The following is a 15,839-nucleotide window of genomic DNA, read 5'->3' as shown; positions in this document are numbered from 1 at the left end:
GTGATTTTAACAAAAGTTTCACAAAATTCCTTGCAGTAAAAATGATCTTCTATAAATATATAAGCATACAAATATATCAAATGAAAGAACACACCCTCTGCTTTCAAACAAACATCAAACAAACAAACAAACAAACAAAATGGGGAAGAAAAGTTTCATTATATATTTACTTTTTCCACTTAATTTAACCACTGAAATATGGATATTTCTCTTCAAAATACAACATTTTGAGCAAAAAGCTTAAAAGTTTGCGTTTTTGTAAAGGAATTTATGTTAGAGATCAGACTCGGAATGACTATCAAACATAAAGGCAGTTAAAATAAATCATTAAATATTTTTAACTTCCGTTTTTGATAAATTCGGTCTGGTATTAAGGTAAAGCCGTATTACACTTTCACTTTGAAATTCGTCCAGAAAGGCATATTTATCAGCTAAATATTAACTCATAATTGACGAGATAACTCGTCAATGGCGGGGAAAGAGTAAAGAACATTCAGTGAAAATATAACCTTGATATCTTTAATATAATATTGACTAAGGCCATATCAAAGATTGAATAGGAGGATATAGAGATAAATACTAGACAATCTGTCATCTATGGTGTTTAAAACTGTATGTGCAATGTTTTATACATTTTACATTCTAGTAATGTTCAGATTATTTTGAATGTTCTCTGTAAATTAAAATGCCCATCATCCCTCATGGAGTGAGCCAAGAGCTGTTTACCACTCGAGATGAAAGGCGAGCAGTATTATAAAGCCTGTTGAGTGATAGAGGCACCTTTGCTTATTTTCACAAGCCGAATCCCCACCGAGCACATTTGAGCCATGGACCAAGGTTTGTGTATTATGTTCCTCAAAGCTTTCCTATGGTGTATGTCTTGAAATAGAAAAATATTGTAAAGTACATCTGAACGTATTGTGAAGCTCCTGACCGGCAGCCACTGCGACTCGTACCTGTGGGCTGTTTTCATGCTTTGACACTTTCATGCTTTGGTCATTCTTATTAGCTCTGTGGGATTGAATCGCTCTGGGCTGCATGCTGGAGCCACAAACCATCTCAGACTGTAGGGCCCCAGCCGTCTGCAAGCCCAGACAGGAGCTATGACAGCAGCAGAAAGCCCACGGTGGGAGTCTGTTACCTGGTTGCTTTAAAATTTTGATTTAAGTATTTTTAATTTAAATTAACTCAAAATTAAAACATTTTACAGTGCACTGCATTAATATTTTATTGTGAAATATTAAATATATGCAATATTTATGTTAATAGCATATAACAAAAACCGAAGTCTAAATAAAAGACTTGCTCATTAATAAGAGTGGTAAACTGCATGAAGTGGTCTATGTCTGTATTTATTCTTCATGCTAGTAGGTGTTGAGAACTTTCACAAAGATATATAGGGGCGAAAGGCATTTCTTTACCTCGTGATTTCCCTTGTGAGGATACACATCAAACAAACTTTATTTCTAAACAGTTAGAAATTTCAGTAATCATACATTTTTCAGCATTTCCAACTGCGCCTTTTGGGTGAAGGTGAGCGAGTGTTTTCAATGCAGTTCTACTAAAGTGGATCTCTCATGGTGGATTATGGTTTTGATGTCCTCACATGCCACAAAGCTATAGTGCTTTGGAGTTGTAAGCGGCATTAAATGGATTTTTTTCACTCAAAGTCAAATTTGTCATTTTTCATTGCAGGCAGAAAGAAAAACGTACTGAATCTTCACTGCTACAGTTGAAGCGTATGGAAAGACGTATTAATAAAGCAAAAGGTGTAGCAGAAAATGTACATTTGTAAATGTTGAATACACTATAACATGCACACTTACACTTGACCCAAAAATGGATTGGCTAATTGATTCTACATTGACAGCATTGTGCTGTTTGGTCACTAGACTAATGGTGCGTTCACACCAGACACGGAAGAGGCGGCAAGCGTGACTTACATGTTAAGTCAATGCAAAGATGAGAATAGGCATCCTGCGGCGCGATAAGTGTGATCTGCGGGAGTTGAAAAATCTAAACTTTGGTGGATTTTCTCACCGCGTTAACAAATCAGGAGCTTGCTCTAGCAGTGACGTGATTACAGGAAGCGAGTGGAGGCAGAAAAACAAAACATTAATGGATGACAATCATCATCACTACATGAGACATCTTCGTACTTTTACAGGATTTAAAAGGATCTTGTTTGGAAGAGTGAGGAAGTCGAACAATCTGGTAAGTTTACAAAATTTGAGCTACATAAGCCCCTCCCATGACGCAAAGTTACGCGTGAATGTCTGGAATGACTAGAATTTCATGTGCGAAATGTTCAAGTGTCCAACTACGCGCGAATAGGCATCCTCTGGCGCGATAAGTGTGATCTGTGAGTTGAAAAATCTGAACTTTGGCGTATTTTCTGGCTGCGTTAACCAATCAGGAGCTTGCTCTAGCAGTGACGTGATTACAGGAAGTGGGCGGAGGCAGAAAAACAAAACATTAATGGAGGACTATCATCATCGCTAAAAGAGACATCTTCATACTTTTACAGGAGTTAAAAGGATTTTGTTTGGAAGAAAGTGAGTGAGGAGGTCGAACAATCTGGTAAGTTTATTCAATTTGAGCTAAATAAGCTCCTCCCATGATGCAAATTTACACGTGAATGTCTCAAATGACTAGAATTTCACGCGCGAATTAAGCAAGAAAGAATTTCAAGTGTCCAACTATGCACGAATAGCGCTTTTTTGCCGCCTCTTCCGCTTCTGGTGTGAACACACAGTAATGGTCTGTTAACACCAGATGTGAAAAATGCAGCAAGCGCGAGTGATTTACATGTTAAGTCAATGCAAAGACGCAAATAGGCATCAAAAGTTGATTCAGAAAAACAAACAACAATGGCGGACAATCATCATCGCTACACGAGACATCTTTGTTCTTTTACAGGAATTAAAAGGATCTTGTTTGGAAGAAAGTGAGTGAGGAGGTCGAACAATCTGGTAAGTAGTGCAGTAATGGTGCATTCACACCTGATGCGGAGAGGCGGCCAGCGCGAGTGATTTATATGTTAAGTCAATGCAAATACGCGAATAGTCATCAAAAGTTGAGGCAGAAAAACAAAACAACGATGGAGGATAATCATCATCGCTACACGCGACATCTTCATACTTTTACAGGAATTAAAAGGATCTTGTTTGGAAGAAAGTGAGGGAGGAGGTTGATTAATCTGGTCAGTTTACTCAATTGGAGCTATATAAGCCCCTCCAATGACGCAAATTTACCTGTGAATGTCTCAAATGACTAGAATTTCACGCGCGAATGAAGCAAATAAACTCAAAATGTTCAAGCGTCCAACTACGCGCGACTAGCGCGTTTTTGCCGCCTCCTTCGCGTCTGGTGTGAACGCACCATTACTGTGCGTTCACACCAGATGCGAAAGAGGCGGCCAGCGTGAGTGATTTATATGTTAAGTCAACGCAAAGATGAGAATAGGCAGAAAAACAAAACAACAATGGAGGACAAACACCATCGCTACACAAGTTATCTCTCTGACTTTTACAGGAATTAAAAGGATCTTGTTTGGAAGAAAGTGAGTAAGGAGGTCAAACAATCTGGTAAGTTTACTCAATTTGAGCTATATAAGCTCCTCCCATGACGTGAATTTACACGTGAATGGCCGAAATGACTAGAATTTCACGTGAATGAAGTGAGGAAACTCAAAATGTTCAAGCATCCAACTATGCGCAAATAGTGCGTTTTGCCGCCTCTTCCGCATCTGGTGTGAACACACAGTAAGTGTGCACACATAATTCGTTGCCTGTCAGAATATCCTAATGAAATATATGTTATTTTAATTTTATTTAATTCATGTTTGGGATGTTTGGGAACTAGTGCTTTAAAATATACTAGTCAACATTTGAAGTGGATCAAAAAAGTTGTCCTAAGACAAGAACAAGTATTGTTTAAGACTTTAAACGACTTTTATGAAAGCTTTTGATCCACTTGAATGCTAGTCAAGACAAGGAAGCAGTTGTGGTTAGAATCAAACTTGTAACCCGAAGGTCGTCAGTTCGATTCCTCCCGCGACCTTGAGCAAGGCACACTGTAAAAAATGCATTATGAAGTTAAAACAACTTGGTTTTGCCAGTCAATTCAATCTACTAAGTTTTGGCTTGTGATAAGTTAACATAACTTATAAAATCAAGTTAAAACTCTTTTTAAGGTAAAATGTTGATTTGACAGAAATGCTGCATATTTTTTTTACAGTGGACCATAATTCCTCCCTGGGTGCTGCAGTGATGCCTATGGTCCAGGTGTGTGTATGTTCACGACTTGCAAAGTCACAAATTGACACCAGGGGGGTGGGCGTTGGACCGGGGGTTTAGTTCATTGTCCGCATATACAGTCCATCATTAAGTAAGGGCTAAAATTACAGAGGACAAGAGGTGCTATAGCCCATAAACAACCGTCAGAGTTGTGAGTCATGACAGCTCATAGAGACGCAGCATTAGAATACTGCTGACATAAGGTTTGTTTGGGATAAAGTGCATGTGTTGATTTCTTGATTTCAGATTTTGATGAAGCAGCAGAATGCGAGTTATACAATGACATGAACCATGCTCATTATATTTAAATAATTGCTTTTGGCAGATGATTTAATCCAGTGCAATTTACAGTGCATTCGAGCTACGGATTTGATCAGTATGAGTGTTGTCTGTGAACAAACCCATGAACTTTTGAGCTGCTAATGCAATGCTCTACTGTATCAATTGAGCTACAAAAACACTTTTCACAGATCATTTTCTGGGTCTAGTGACGTTAATCTCAGTCAGTCTGTAATAAAGTCTGTAACGAAGTACTTTTCAATGTTACAGCCAATATTATTGCTAAGTGCTTGGTGCTAAGGTGAATGCAACTTCTGGTTATAATTTGAGCTTGGACAAATTAATCAAAATCTGGTTACTTACACAATTACATGTTGAAAGGTCTATATTCTTATGTGTATAACATATATTAACTTTTAAGGTCATTTTAAGGCATCAGTTTTGGGGGTCAGACTCAACAAAACACCTGGCAGCCAATTTTCTACTATTTGTGTTTTTCATCTCTATCTTTACAGTAACCAGACCAAAAGGACAGTCTGCCCTGGAGCATGCCAGCTTTATAGAGAATCGTCGGAGATTTATGGGAAGGGCTGTAAATCATGGACAGTTTTAATCAGTGCAGTAGTATGAGCTGATTTAAGACTCAGATCTTTGTCTGAGCCCTCATCTCACCCTCCCGCTGAGAGTGGAAGGTAAAACTGGAACCATTTGGACTTCACCACTATAACACACATGAGTGCTCTGAAATGTAACATTGTATCTTTGTGGGGTCGTGACCTCATGAGTGCAGATTACAGAGGAGACTGATAGACTACGTCCGGCGGAGACCTCCTTTGACAAAGATGGTGGGGCAAATCAGTCAAAATGTAAAGTGGAGAACAGAAATCCACAACAGAGAGGTCAGTATGGTGCTTAAAAACTAATGAAATTTAAGTCAGCTTGACATACACTCTTAAAAAACATGAAAGTCGTGTTATAGTCACGGAAAAATTGATTCATTTATTCGTGTCCATGGCATGAAATTCAGTTTTTTTCGTGCCTTCGTGTCATGCATAAATTTCTATAAATAGTTTTTCGTGTCCGTGGCACGACTTTCTTGTTCGTGTCATTTTATGTATTGTTTTTTCTTTTTTTCTATTATTAAATCATTGTCGCTTGGGGTTGGGGTTAGATTTTGTGTTTGGGTTAGGATGTACTTATTGGTTTCTACATGTTTTTCTTCCGCTTTTAAAACTATTCTTGCCTGGAGTTGGGGTTAGAGTTGGGGTATGGGTTAGGATGTTTAAAAATATGACAGAAAGTGATTCTAACCGCAACTCCAAGCGACAATGGTAAGAAAATAAGAAAAACAATGAGAAAACAATACATAAAATGACACGAAAAAGACATTTGTGCTCAAGGCATGAATAAAAGCTGAATTTTGTGCCATGGACACGAATAAATGAATAAATTTTTGTGACTATAACACGGCTTTCCATGAGATCAGTCTGCTCTTAAAATAAAGGGTGCTACAAAAGGTTCTTCAATGCAGCGATGTCATAGAAGAACAATTTTTTGTTCCCAAAGAACCATTCTTGACAAATGTGATACATGTCACAAATCACCTTGTAAAGGTGAGTGTTTGGAGCTGAAATTATTATTACCCTTTTGAAACCATCTGAGTATAAAATGCCCTTACTAATGTAGTAAAACAAACCTGTGTTTTCAGGGTAAATTGTTTGCATTTTGAAATCAAAAGGGGGCTTATAAAGGCAGATACATATTTCTGGCTGTGCTCTGGAGCCATGAAGTCCCGAGTCTGACTACTGCTTTTAATTAAATGGGTGTAAAGTAGGAGAGCGTGTGCGGTTTTCTTTTGAACTGATAACAACCATATGAGAAGATAAAGTGAGGATTAACTGTTTAAAACAGGTTTTTCTCAAGTGGGAAGAAAACTACTGTAAATCTGATTAAAAAGGAGAAAGAATTGCAAACATTTCAGGTAAAAAGCTGCCTTTTGTATGAATGTATGAATATGTTTAAAATGTGTGTTGCAAATAAATTATTTAATGCTAAACATTACCCTGATATTACCACATACAGTAGTTGCGTATCCAGATATCATTTATGGTTTTATGTTTCATAGTTGTCTATCATCTCAGCAGGTGTAAAGAAGAAAGAAGTGAATCTTTCCAATGATAAATAACCATAAACCCTAGGCTTACTTGTACGTGAGGTCTGTTTTATCCCATCGTCCTCCAAACAAAACAAAGCGTTTTCGACGATGACGACCCTCAAGCAAGCCTCCTTTGTGGGTTGAGTAGTGAAAGGAGCTCCCTTCCTTCTGCGAGGGGTAGTCTGGGACTCCACATCGCGGTCTGTTCCAGTCCGTACCATTTTTGGGTAGAGTCAAGTGTGGCTTGATTCTCTTATTGCCAAAGTCTTCACCCAGCGTGTCCTGAACATGATGAAGTCGGCCACGCTTTTTAAAGCCCTGGCGGTGGGACTTCTGAGGCCAGTCCTGTTAACAAGCATACAAATGCACCCTTAAACACAATCTTTAATCATTATAGAGCACATTTACACCTGGTTTTAAGATGTATTTTGGTCAATCAGATCACAGGTGGACGAGAAAGACACATTCACATTCATTTTTGTCCACTTTCAACCGTTACTGTCCTGATTACTTCGCACTAATATTCTGTAAGAGTACCGCTGCTTGTGTTGTTAGTAAACATCCTGCACAAAGTTTTGTACATGTATATGTAGAGGCTTTCTCAAATATTTCAGAGCAATTGATTAATGTTTAACGCTTATGTTCACAAGAAACTAAGAGAATAAGTGAGTATCTGGCAAACACTAGCATCTCTGTATGATAAACCCATTCGAAGCATCTGCAGCATGCACATACTTTGACATGATGCGTGATGTTCACATGACGCAGCGAACATATTGGATGAGCCACACACATGACGGGCTAAATATATGTTTTGACGGGCTTCGCATTCGTGCCTCCTCAAAAAAGAAGCCACTGGCGGCTCGTGACTGCTCTTTCAAGGTGTGCAAATTCAAAACATGTGTTCAGAGTGTCATGTGTGTTGCTCGTGTTTTCAAAATATGTGTTTGTTGCGTCATGTCCATCACATGTTTTGTCAAAATAAGTGCCTGCTGCATACACGTCAAAACCGTTTTTGACAAAAGAGACGCTCACGTTCACAAAATACACGTAAGACATTCCCTTAACAGTAAACTCTGATTACGCATGAGATTATACGAGTAATCTGAAATAACCACCATACAACCGAGGTATGCAGCAAAGCATTTGTGAAGCCACAACACGCACAACCTTGAGGTGGATAGGCTACAACAGCAGGAGACCCCACCAGGTACCACTCATCTCCACTACAAATAGGAAAAAGAGGCTACAATTTGCACGAGCTCACCAAAATTGGACAGTTGAAGACTGGAAAAATGTCGAAGTCTTGATTTCTGTTGAGACATTCAGATGGTAGAGTCAGAATTTGGCGTAAACAGAATGAGAATATGGATCCATCATGCCTTGTTACCACTGTGCAGGCTGGTGGTGGTGGTGTAATGGTTTGGGGGATGTTTTCTTGGCACACTTTAGGCCCCTTAGTGCCAATTGGGCATCATTTAAATGCCACGGCCTACCCGAGCATTGTTTCTGACCATGTTAATCCCTTTATGACCACCATGTACCTATCCTCTGATGGCTACTTCCAGCGGGATAATGCACTATGTCACAAACCTCGAATCATTTCAAATTGGTTTTTTGAACATAACAATGAGTTCACTGTACTAAAATGGCCCCCACAGTCACCAGATCTCAACCCAATAGAGCATCTTTGGGATGTGGTGGAACAGGAGCTTTGTGTCCTGGATGTGCATCCCACAAATCTCCATAAACTGCAAGATGCTATCCTATCAATATGGGCCAACATTTCTAAAGAATGCTTTCAGCACCTTGTTGAATCAATGCCACGTAGAATTAAGGCAGTTTTGAAGGCGAAAGGGGGTCAAACACAGTATTAGTATGGTGTTCCTGATAATCCTTTAGGTGAGTGTATACAGTCCTGTCAATAATAAACACACAAAGCCCCTAAAATATAACTAAAAATAAACTAAAATGAGATGTTCTGGTAATTAGATGGCATGGATCTCAATTTGTCAAATTGCTTGGAAAAACACCGACAAAGTCTAAATAGGGAATGATCACATCACTGCCTACTGGAATGTTATGTTGGTCTTACATCACTAATAATTTGGGAAGACATTATCACAGTCAATTGCCTCAACCAAATTTTAAGGAAATTGTTCTGTTAATTGACTGGGAGGTGAGACGCCTGAGGGAAAGTCCGATTGGCCCAATTTCTCGCCATTCCCAAAACCCCATCACCCCCCTGCGTTTCCTTGTTGTAATTCTGTGCTCCAGCTGTGCTCCAGATCTCTCTCGATTCCCCTTCTTTCTCTCTAATTTAGGTTTGGTTATGAGGCCAGGGGTGGTATGGGGTAAACTACTTTTTTTCAAAAAGCTTTAAAAATTCCCTTCCGCCTCTGTTAGCCATAGGGATCTTTTAAAAGCTGTAATTTCAGGATGAACTATATTTGGACCCATAAAATGTTTAGGAATGCATAGCAGGAAGTCTGAAAAAAGATAAAGGCATGATGCAACAAACTTACAACAATTTTAGAGAAACCACAATGTCCTTTATCTTGCAGTATACTGTTAACATGCATTACAGTGTATTAAACAGGAAATCCCTTCTGATTGGTTGAGATTGGGTCAGATTTACGTCTAGTAAATGCTTACAAAAGCAATACAATGTGTTGTAAAACAATACAATTTTTTAATTAAAGGGAAATTAATCAAAATGAAAGGGAAAACAACCAAATATTTATGGACAGGTTGAGACAGATAGTACGTTGGTAAAAAATGCACTGACATGTGAACTTGATAGCAATGCTAAAACATGACCCTCACACCCCCGGCAAAGAGAAATCACACAAATTCCACAGATACGAGTGAAGAATCCACTGCACTTCATCCACTCTCAGTTTGTTTTTCTCAAATCTGCTGACTGAGCACGGGCTTTTCACGGGCTGAGCCATTATTAAATGGTCATACACGTTGAAAGCATGTAATTTAAGCACTGTCACTTAAGCATGTTTTTTGTACAACAGTCAACACTGTTTTTTGTAGAGCGGTCTAACCTCTCAGCGACGACAAACTGGTCTACTTAAGGAGCAACAGTTGGAAGAAAAACACCCGGGTGTCTCTAGTTCAACAGAAGTCAGGGGTCAAAGGTTAAAACCTAGATCAACAAAACTGAGCCCTTGGGCCTAAATAAACACGCATGGTCCCATTTCAAATCTAACACTGGGTTGATAGGTTTTTGCTTTGTGTAAAATATTGCAAAATAAAAAGTTATAGTTAATATTTATCCGCCAAATAAAACGCTTAAATAAAATTATATATTATCAACATACGACAATTTTTGTTACCTTATTTTGCAACCATATTTCATTATATTGGATTGCATTAAAGGTCCATTCTTTCTGTGTTTTCGAAGCTTTGATTGTGTTTACAGTGCGCAATATAACACTGTAAAATGTGGTATTTTTCACACAATTTACTTATCTGTATACCAGTGTTTTCACTGTCCTCAAAACGGGCTGAAGTCCCTCCTTCAGAAATACGTAGCGAGTTCTGATTGTGTAGTTTGTTTAGGTTGTTGTGTTTCGATAGCAGCTTAGCTTGCCGTTAACTTAGCTGGTGACTGATGTATTCCTAGTCGGAGTTTAGTCAAAAAACTGTTCTAGTGACATCATTAAAGCAGGAAGTAGACGGCTGTAGTCCATACCGCCTGTTCGCTGTAGGCTTTGAACAGCGAATTCTGTTAAAGAAAATATATCGCCTGGTAGTGAACTTTGAGCTTTATCATTTTACAGATATTATTTATGCTATTATAGCAACATTACACACTAACTAGGGTTTAAAAAATGGGATCAGGAAGAACGGGACCTTTAATGCATTTCCCTGTGGATCAAACCCAAGATCTTTGCACTGCTAATGCTCTACCAGCTGAGCTACAGGAACACTGTTATTTCACAGTAGGTTATTGTGTTATATGAGGTTAAGGTGATAAGTGCAAACAAGATGGATAAGGTTTGACGTAATGGCAGATAGGTGCATATTAGCACCTGAAATTGCTAAGCACAGCGCCAAAGCTGATACTCAAGAGAGAAAAGCAGCATGCAAGCTATGGCTCATTATTTGCTGAACAAACAACCCAACACTCAATCCATCATTAGCCTTCATGAACCGTCAGTACTGAACTGCGGTGAATCCTGGAAGTGAATTCATCTGAGATCTGAATCTTTTCTTATTAAAGGGCACCTATTTCATTGCTAAAAACAACGTTATTTTGTGTATTTGGTTTAATACAATGTGTTTGCGTGGTTTATGGTAAAAAAACACATTATTTTCCACAGTACGTTACAAATACCGTACATTTTTGTAGCTCCAGATTTTACTCTCTTCCTGAAACGCACGGATTTGAAAAGCTCTGTGTCCCTGATTGGCCAGCTAATCTGTACCTTGTGATTGGTCTGAATACCTTGTGACGCTCCTTACCATGTTTAAAAGATTCGCTCGCAATGCTAACAGGAGTTAACTTACAGGCTGTAAGTCCGAAGTGGGAGGAATTATGATAATGTCGGTCTTATCTACATCACCAATCCCAGAAAGTAAACTGTTGCTTACAATCTGTGTATTTGTTGTAGTCCAAGAAAAAAGATTTACGTTGGAAATGATAACTCGCATCATCGTTTACTTTGGGGTTTGTACCTTTTGCATATCGTTAACATGTACTAATACACATTTACACACCAAAGGAAATGTAAAATCGTGAATCGGACCATAGGGGCTCTTTAGGAACTTGGTTAATATTCACATTTACCCATTTGAGCTGCAGGAATTAAATGATAATGGAAGCTACAAGAAAATAGAAAAGGGTAGACTCCATCTTTATGAAATATATAGTTCCAAGTACGACTATTAGAAATAAACCTTTGCGATCATATGTAGGTCAGATGCTGACGTGACACAGTAAAGCTTCACAGTAAAAACAAAACAGTCCTGAACTTTGGGAAAACCTAAAAGAATAGGACTGACATGTCAGAGCAAGAAGACGGTTTGGAGTGGGCTGGACGTCCTGGCATTGTGCCATATCCATAGGGCTCTTAAGGATAACCACTTTGTTTGGTAGCAAAATTAATCTCTTGGTAACATCCAACTGATGTCATCTTCTCATAACTGCATAAGAAAGGCCAGGGAAGCATCCTTATTTACTTTTGAAAACACGCTGAATCTAAAATTCCTCTCTGGTCATTCGGATGATTGCAACTAGCCCTAATAACACAGCCAGCAGCGTTTTCTATCTTCCGGCCTCATTGTGTTTGTTTTTCTCTCTTGTACAGTCACTCTCAAGTGAACATACATAGAGAAAACACAAACAAGAAGTTCCACTGGCACATTAAAATAGGCCACACTCGAGATAAAGAATGAACATGCCAGAGAAAAACAGGCTGGGGTAAATATTTACCCGCGAAAAGCTCCAGAGATCTGCATGCTGTGGGTTGTATACACAACTGAAGTGATTACGGTAAAGAGGAAGATGGCTTTGTGGGAACAGGATAGAAGTATGTTGATGGGAGATATAAGCATTTGATACGTCAGCGTATGCAGACTTTTTCTGAATGAGTTTGTGCAGAATGCAGATGCATGCGGACTATACACCACTGGAAACAAACAGTATGTAGTGTGTTTACTGTTACAAGTGCCATATATTTGTGTTTGATTGATTGTATTTTTTAAACAGCATATGAAAAATGTCTAAATCCAGTTGCATAACAACCATTGTCACTAATTTTTTTTTTTACTAAAAGATGGACAATGATTATTATTGCAGATATGGAACAGCTCTAAGGGTGTTGCGGATCGACACGTTGAGGTCATGATGTGACCGCACATTTGGTGATTTAAATTAGAACCAGGTACGACCGTGTCGCCATTTCGGTCTTGTTCTCATTTGTGCATGTGAGGAAGAAACCTAAACCCCCTAAACCCGCAAGAGGAGCATTGCAGCTGACCTTGACCTTGTATATATATGTCTGTGGAAACTGGGTATAAGGCTCAGCTTTAAAAAAAAATGTATCTTTATCTTACATGTTTGGAGACTTGGTTGTGAGGACAAAACACATTGAATGATTGGTGCTGACAAACAAAAAACACTATAGTTGGAAGATGTATTCTGTACCTAACTTTTATAAAAGCCATTATGCATAATAATATTGTAATTATAATAAGGTTTTTCTTTTACACTTTCCTTATATTGGACTTCTTAGGACCTTCACATTAAGCATGTTTAGTTTGCATGTTGGATAGTGCATAATATTTTGGAAGTTTTAATACATTTCATGATGCACGCATATGTCCTTCAGAAAAACATCAGCATATTCGGGAAGGTTAAAGTGGGGGGGGGGTCAGCAAATGCATTAGTAGCTATCTGGATACTTCCATTTTCCCTTTGTCAGCAAACACAGGGTTTGTTATCCTTCGTAGCGTGCCAGATGACTTGCCCCTGCCTGCATAATCTCTTGCTCGGGGTTTGTCAACATTCAAGAACAAATTGACAGCACATGCTCTGCATGAGAGCTACCCGTCTACATTTAAAAATGAGCCCAGTTCCCCTTTAAAGAGATCTGGAGTTGGTTTAAATGCAGGTGCCATTTGAATGGTAAAGTGGGTCAAGGCATATACAATAAAATTAAGATGCTTCTTACATCCAGATGCTTTGACATCATGCAACAATTCCTTGTGCTTTTATTTAACAGATTATATGTTATGTGTGGCTGGCTATTTAGACTTCTAATATTGTTTTTAGCTTCGTTACTTTCTATTTTTTGGTCCAGTGTCAAAAGATGCATGTTTTGTTAGCCTCCGTCAATATTTTCCCTGGCATAATCTCTTTTTGGTTCTTTGCCAACTGGGTTACAACAGCCATCTGTAGCTTTTCTTTGTCAACTTCCTCTTAGCCCGGAGAGGGAGATGCTTTCTTTGTGCAGACCAACGTCCAGTTTGAAGTTATTTGAGGATCAGCAGGACTATAAGGCTACACAGATATATTTAGGAATCTTGGAAAGTAACACTTTAAGGTGAGGTGAATCTTTTAAAATATCATTTAAGCTACATTAGGATTTAAAGACATGGTAGTGCCAAAATAAACAATACAAAAGCACTGAATTAGTTTTGCACAAAGCAGAAACGATAAAAACATGTTAGTCGAATTACAATGAACCTGAACCTGTATGCCATTTTTAAACACATACCTGAATGAAACATTTGAGTCTTCCCACCTCTTAATAAACATAAACTGTACTCATCTCATTAGCTGTTTTGCTTATACATATAAGATTTATTGCCAAATTACACTTTATATGATATACATAAAAACATTTTAGCCCTTATATTATGCATAATTGTCTAATTGTTTCAAACAAGTTACAATTATTGGCTTTTTTATCAAATTATATTGTATTTATTTCAGCCTGTCTTACGCAGATCAAAAGGTTGTCATAAATCATGCAAAGTGCATGCAAACGTGAATTTCAGTATATTTGATTTTATAGAGCTCTCGCAAACAGTTAAACAATGCCTTATTTGTTCAAATGTAGGCAATAGTATCAGTTTATAAAAATTAAATCCTATATGCATCGAATTAACAACGCACTTTGCGGTTGCTTTTATTTTGTAATATATCATTAAAAATAAAAGTTGCATTAAGAAAAGTTTCACTCACCGCATCTTTATACCTGTGGCTGTTTTTTACTTCTGGCACCGGTAAAGAGTAAACGCACACTAGGCAGTAAAATACTGCAGTGAGAATTTGTGCGGATCGCATCATCCACAGACTCCGAGCCCCACACAGCACCTGCGCGCGAGGAACTTTAAAGCACGAGCGCAAGGGAAGAGAGCGTGCGCGTGTCTGTCGAGCTTTGCTGTGACTGAGTGCAGACTACCCGAGGGATTTTATACTCTCTGATGTCTTTGTTTTCTTCACATTACACTTTTCATGGGCTGGAGTGGCAAGTTCACCAGTGATCACGTGATTTAGCACTCCATTCCTCTGGCGCGCGTTCCGACGCGCGAGGGTCGACGGTGGGTAGGGGGCAGGATTGGTTTCCAATGATATCGGTTAGTAGTTGAGTAAGTTTGGGGAATAGTCTTTAACAGTTGGATATGGCAATGAGCTGATAAACTTCCTGCTGAACAAAACAAATACCATTATTAACCATCAGCTGTTTACCATTAAAATCATTACAAATGTCCTTTATGTAGAGTGTTTCTTGTATTTCAATTAAGATTTAATAGCGTTCTGTTCTCATTTGCCATATGACATCCCACCAATACCCAAGACATTACCATTAGACACCCACATTAAAACCAATTTAATATATTAGAACTGCTGTGATGGTTACTGTTGTCATGTTGATTTCTTCAGCAGGGTATTGATGTCTTGCCAACCACGTAAACCATTGAATTATTGAATGCGTGTTCCTATGGAATGTATTATTGTTTGCAGTTTCATACCAGCTTTTATGTAGACAATTATGTAGACATGCACCTGCATGGTCATTCATAGTTTGCATTGCATTTATACAATACAAAAAACAGAAAACATAATTATATTCAATTTTTACCACTGGGTAAATATTTGGTGAAAATAAAGAGACAGCACAGAACAATCCACCTCTTTAATTTATTAGGACTTAGGAGAACCACTGTGTGAAGTGTTCAGATCCTATGGGGTTAATGGATTTACCTAAAATTCGAGCTGTTTTTATAGTTTAAGACAAAGGTTGTGTTCCGGTTTTGGCTCAGAAAGTGGCATGCTTGATTTATCCGTCTGCCCTAGAAGCACCTGACAATGAGAAGACACATTTCTCAGATGCCTCTGGTTAAAGTGCATGAACGGTATCATTAGTGTTGGGTCCATTGTTGAGGAAATTGTCTGGAGCATCTGTAAATTAAAGGGCTTGATCACTGATCTCGTCGTTTTAAAGTGTCATCAAGGAAGTTTTATAACTAAGAACTAAGGAAAGATCTTCCCTATGTCCACAATCTCAAAATACAGTCTCGATGCCATAGAAGAACCATTTAGTTCCATTAAGAACCTATGACATCCAAAGAACCTTTCTATT

At 38.4% G+C, this 15,839-nt stretch overlaps 1 protein-coding gene across 1 annotated transcript in view; it reads right to left on the bottom strand.

Moving 5' to 3' along the window:
- mmp11b (matrix metallopeptidase 11b) overlaps window positions 1-14,787 on the bottom strand; it is a 28,558-nt gene extending 13,771 nt beyond the window's left edge. The window contains exons 1-2 of the mRNA XM_055180893.2: window positions 14,438-14,787; window positions 6,782-7,077 (exon numbers count right to left, since the gene is read on the bottom strand). Of these exons, the coding sequence (XP_055036868.2) occupies window positions 6,782-7,077; window positions 14,438-14,542 (401 nt within the window). The 5' untranslated portion in view covers window positions 14,543-14,787. The remainder of the gene's footprint in view (window positions 1-6,781; window positions 7,078-14,437) is intronic.
- Window positions 14,788-15,839: the final 1,052 nt, after the last annotated feature.

Source organism: Misgurnus anguillicaudatus, chromosome 9, assembly GCF_027580225.2.
Source record: "Misgurnus anguillicaudatus chromosome 9, ASM2758022v2, whole genome shotgun sequence".
In the NCBI taxonomy this organism is placed as follows: domain Eukaryota; kingdom Metazoa; phylum Chordata; class Actinopteri; order Cypriniformes; family Cobitidae; genus Misgurnus; species Misgurnus anguillicaudatus.
The sequence above is the reverse complement of the archived record's forward strand: the minus strand, read 5'-3'. Positions and strand labels throughout refer to the sequence as shown.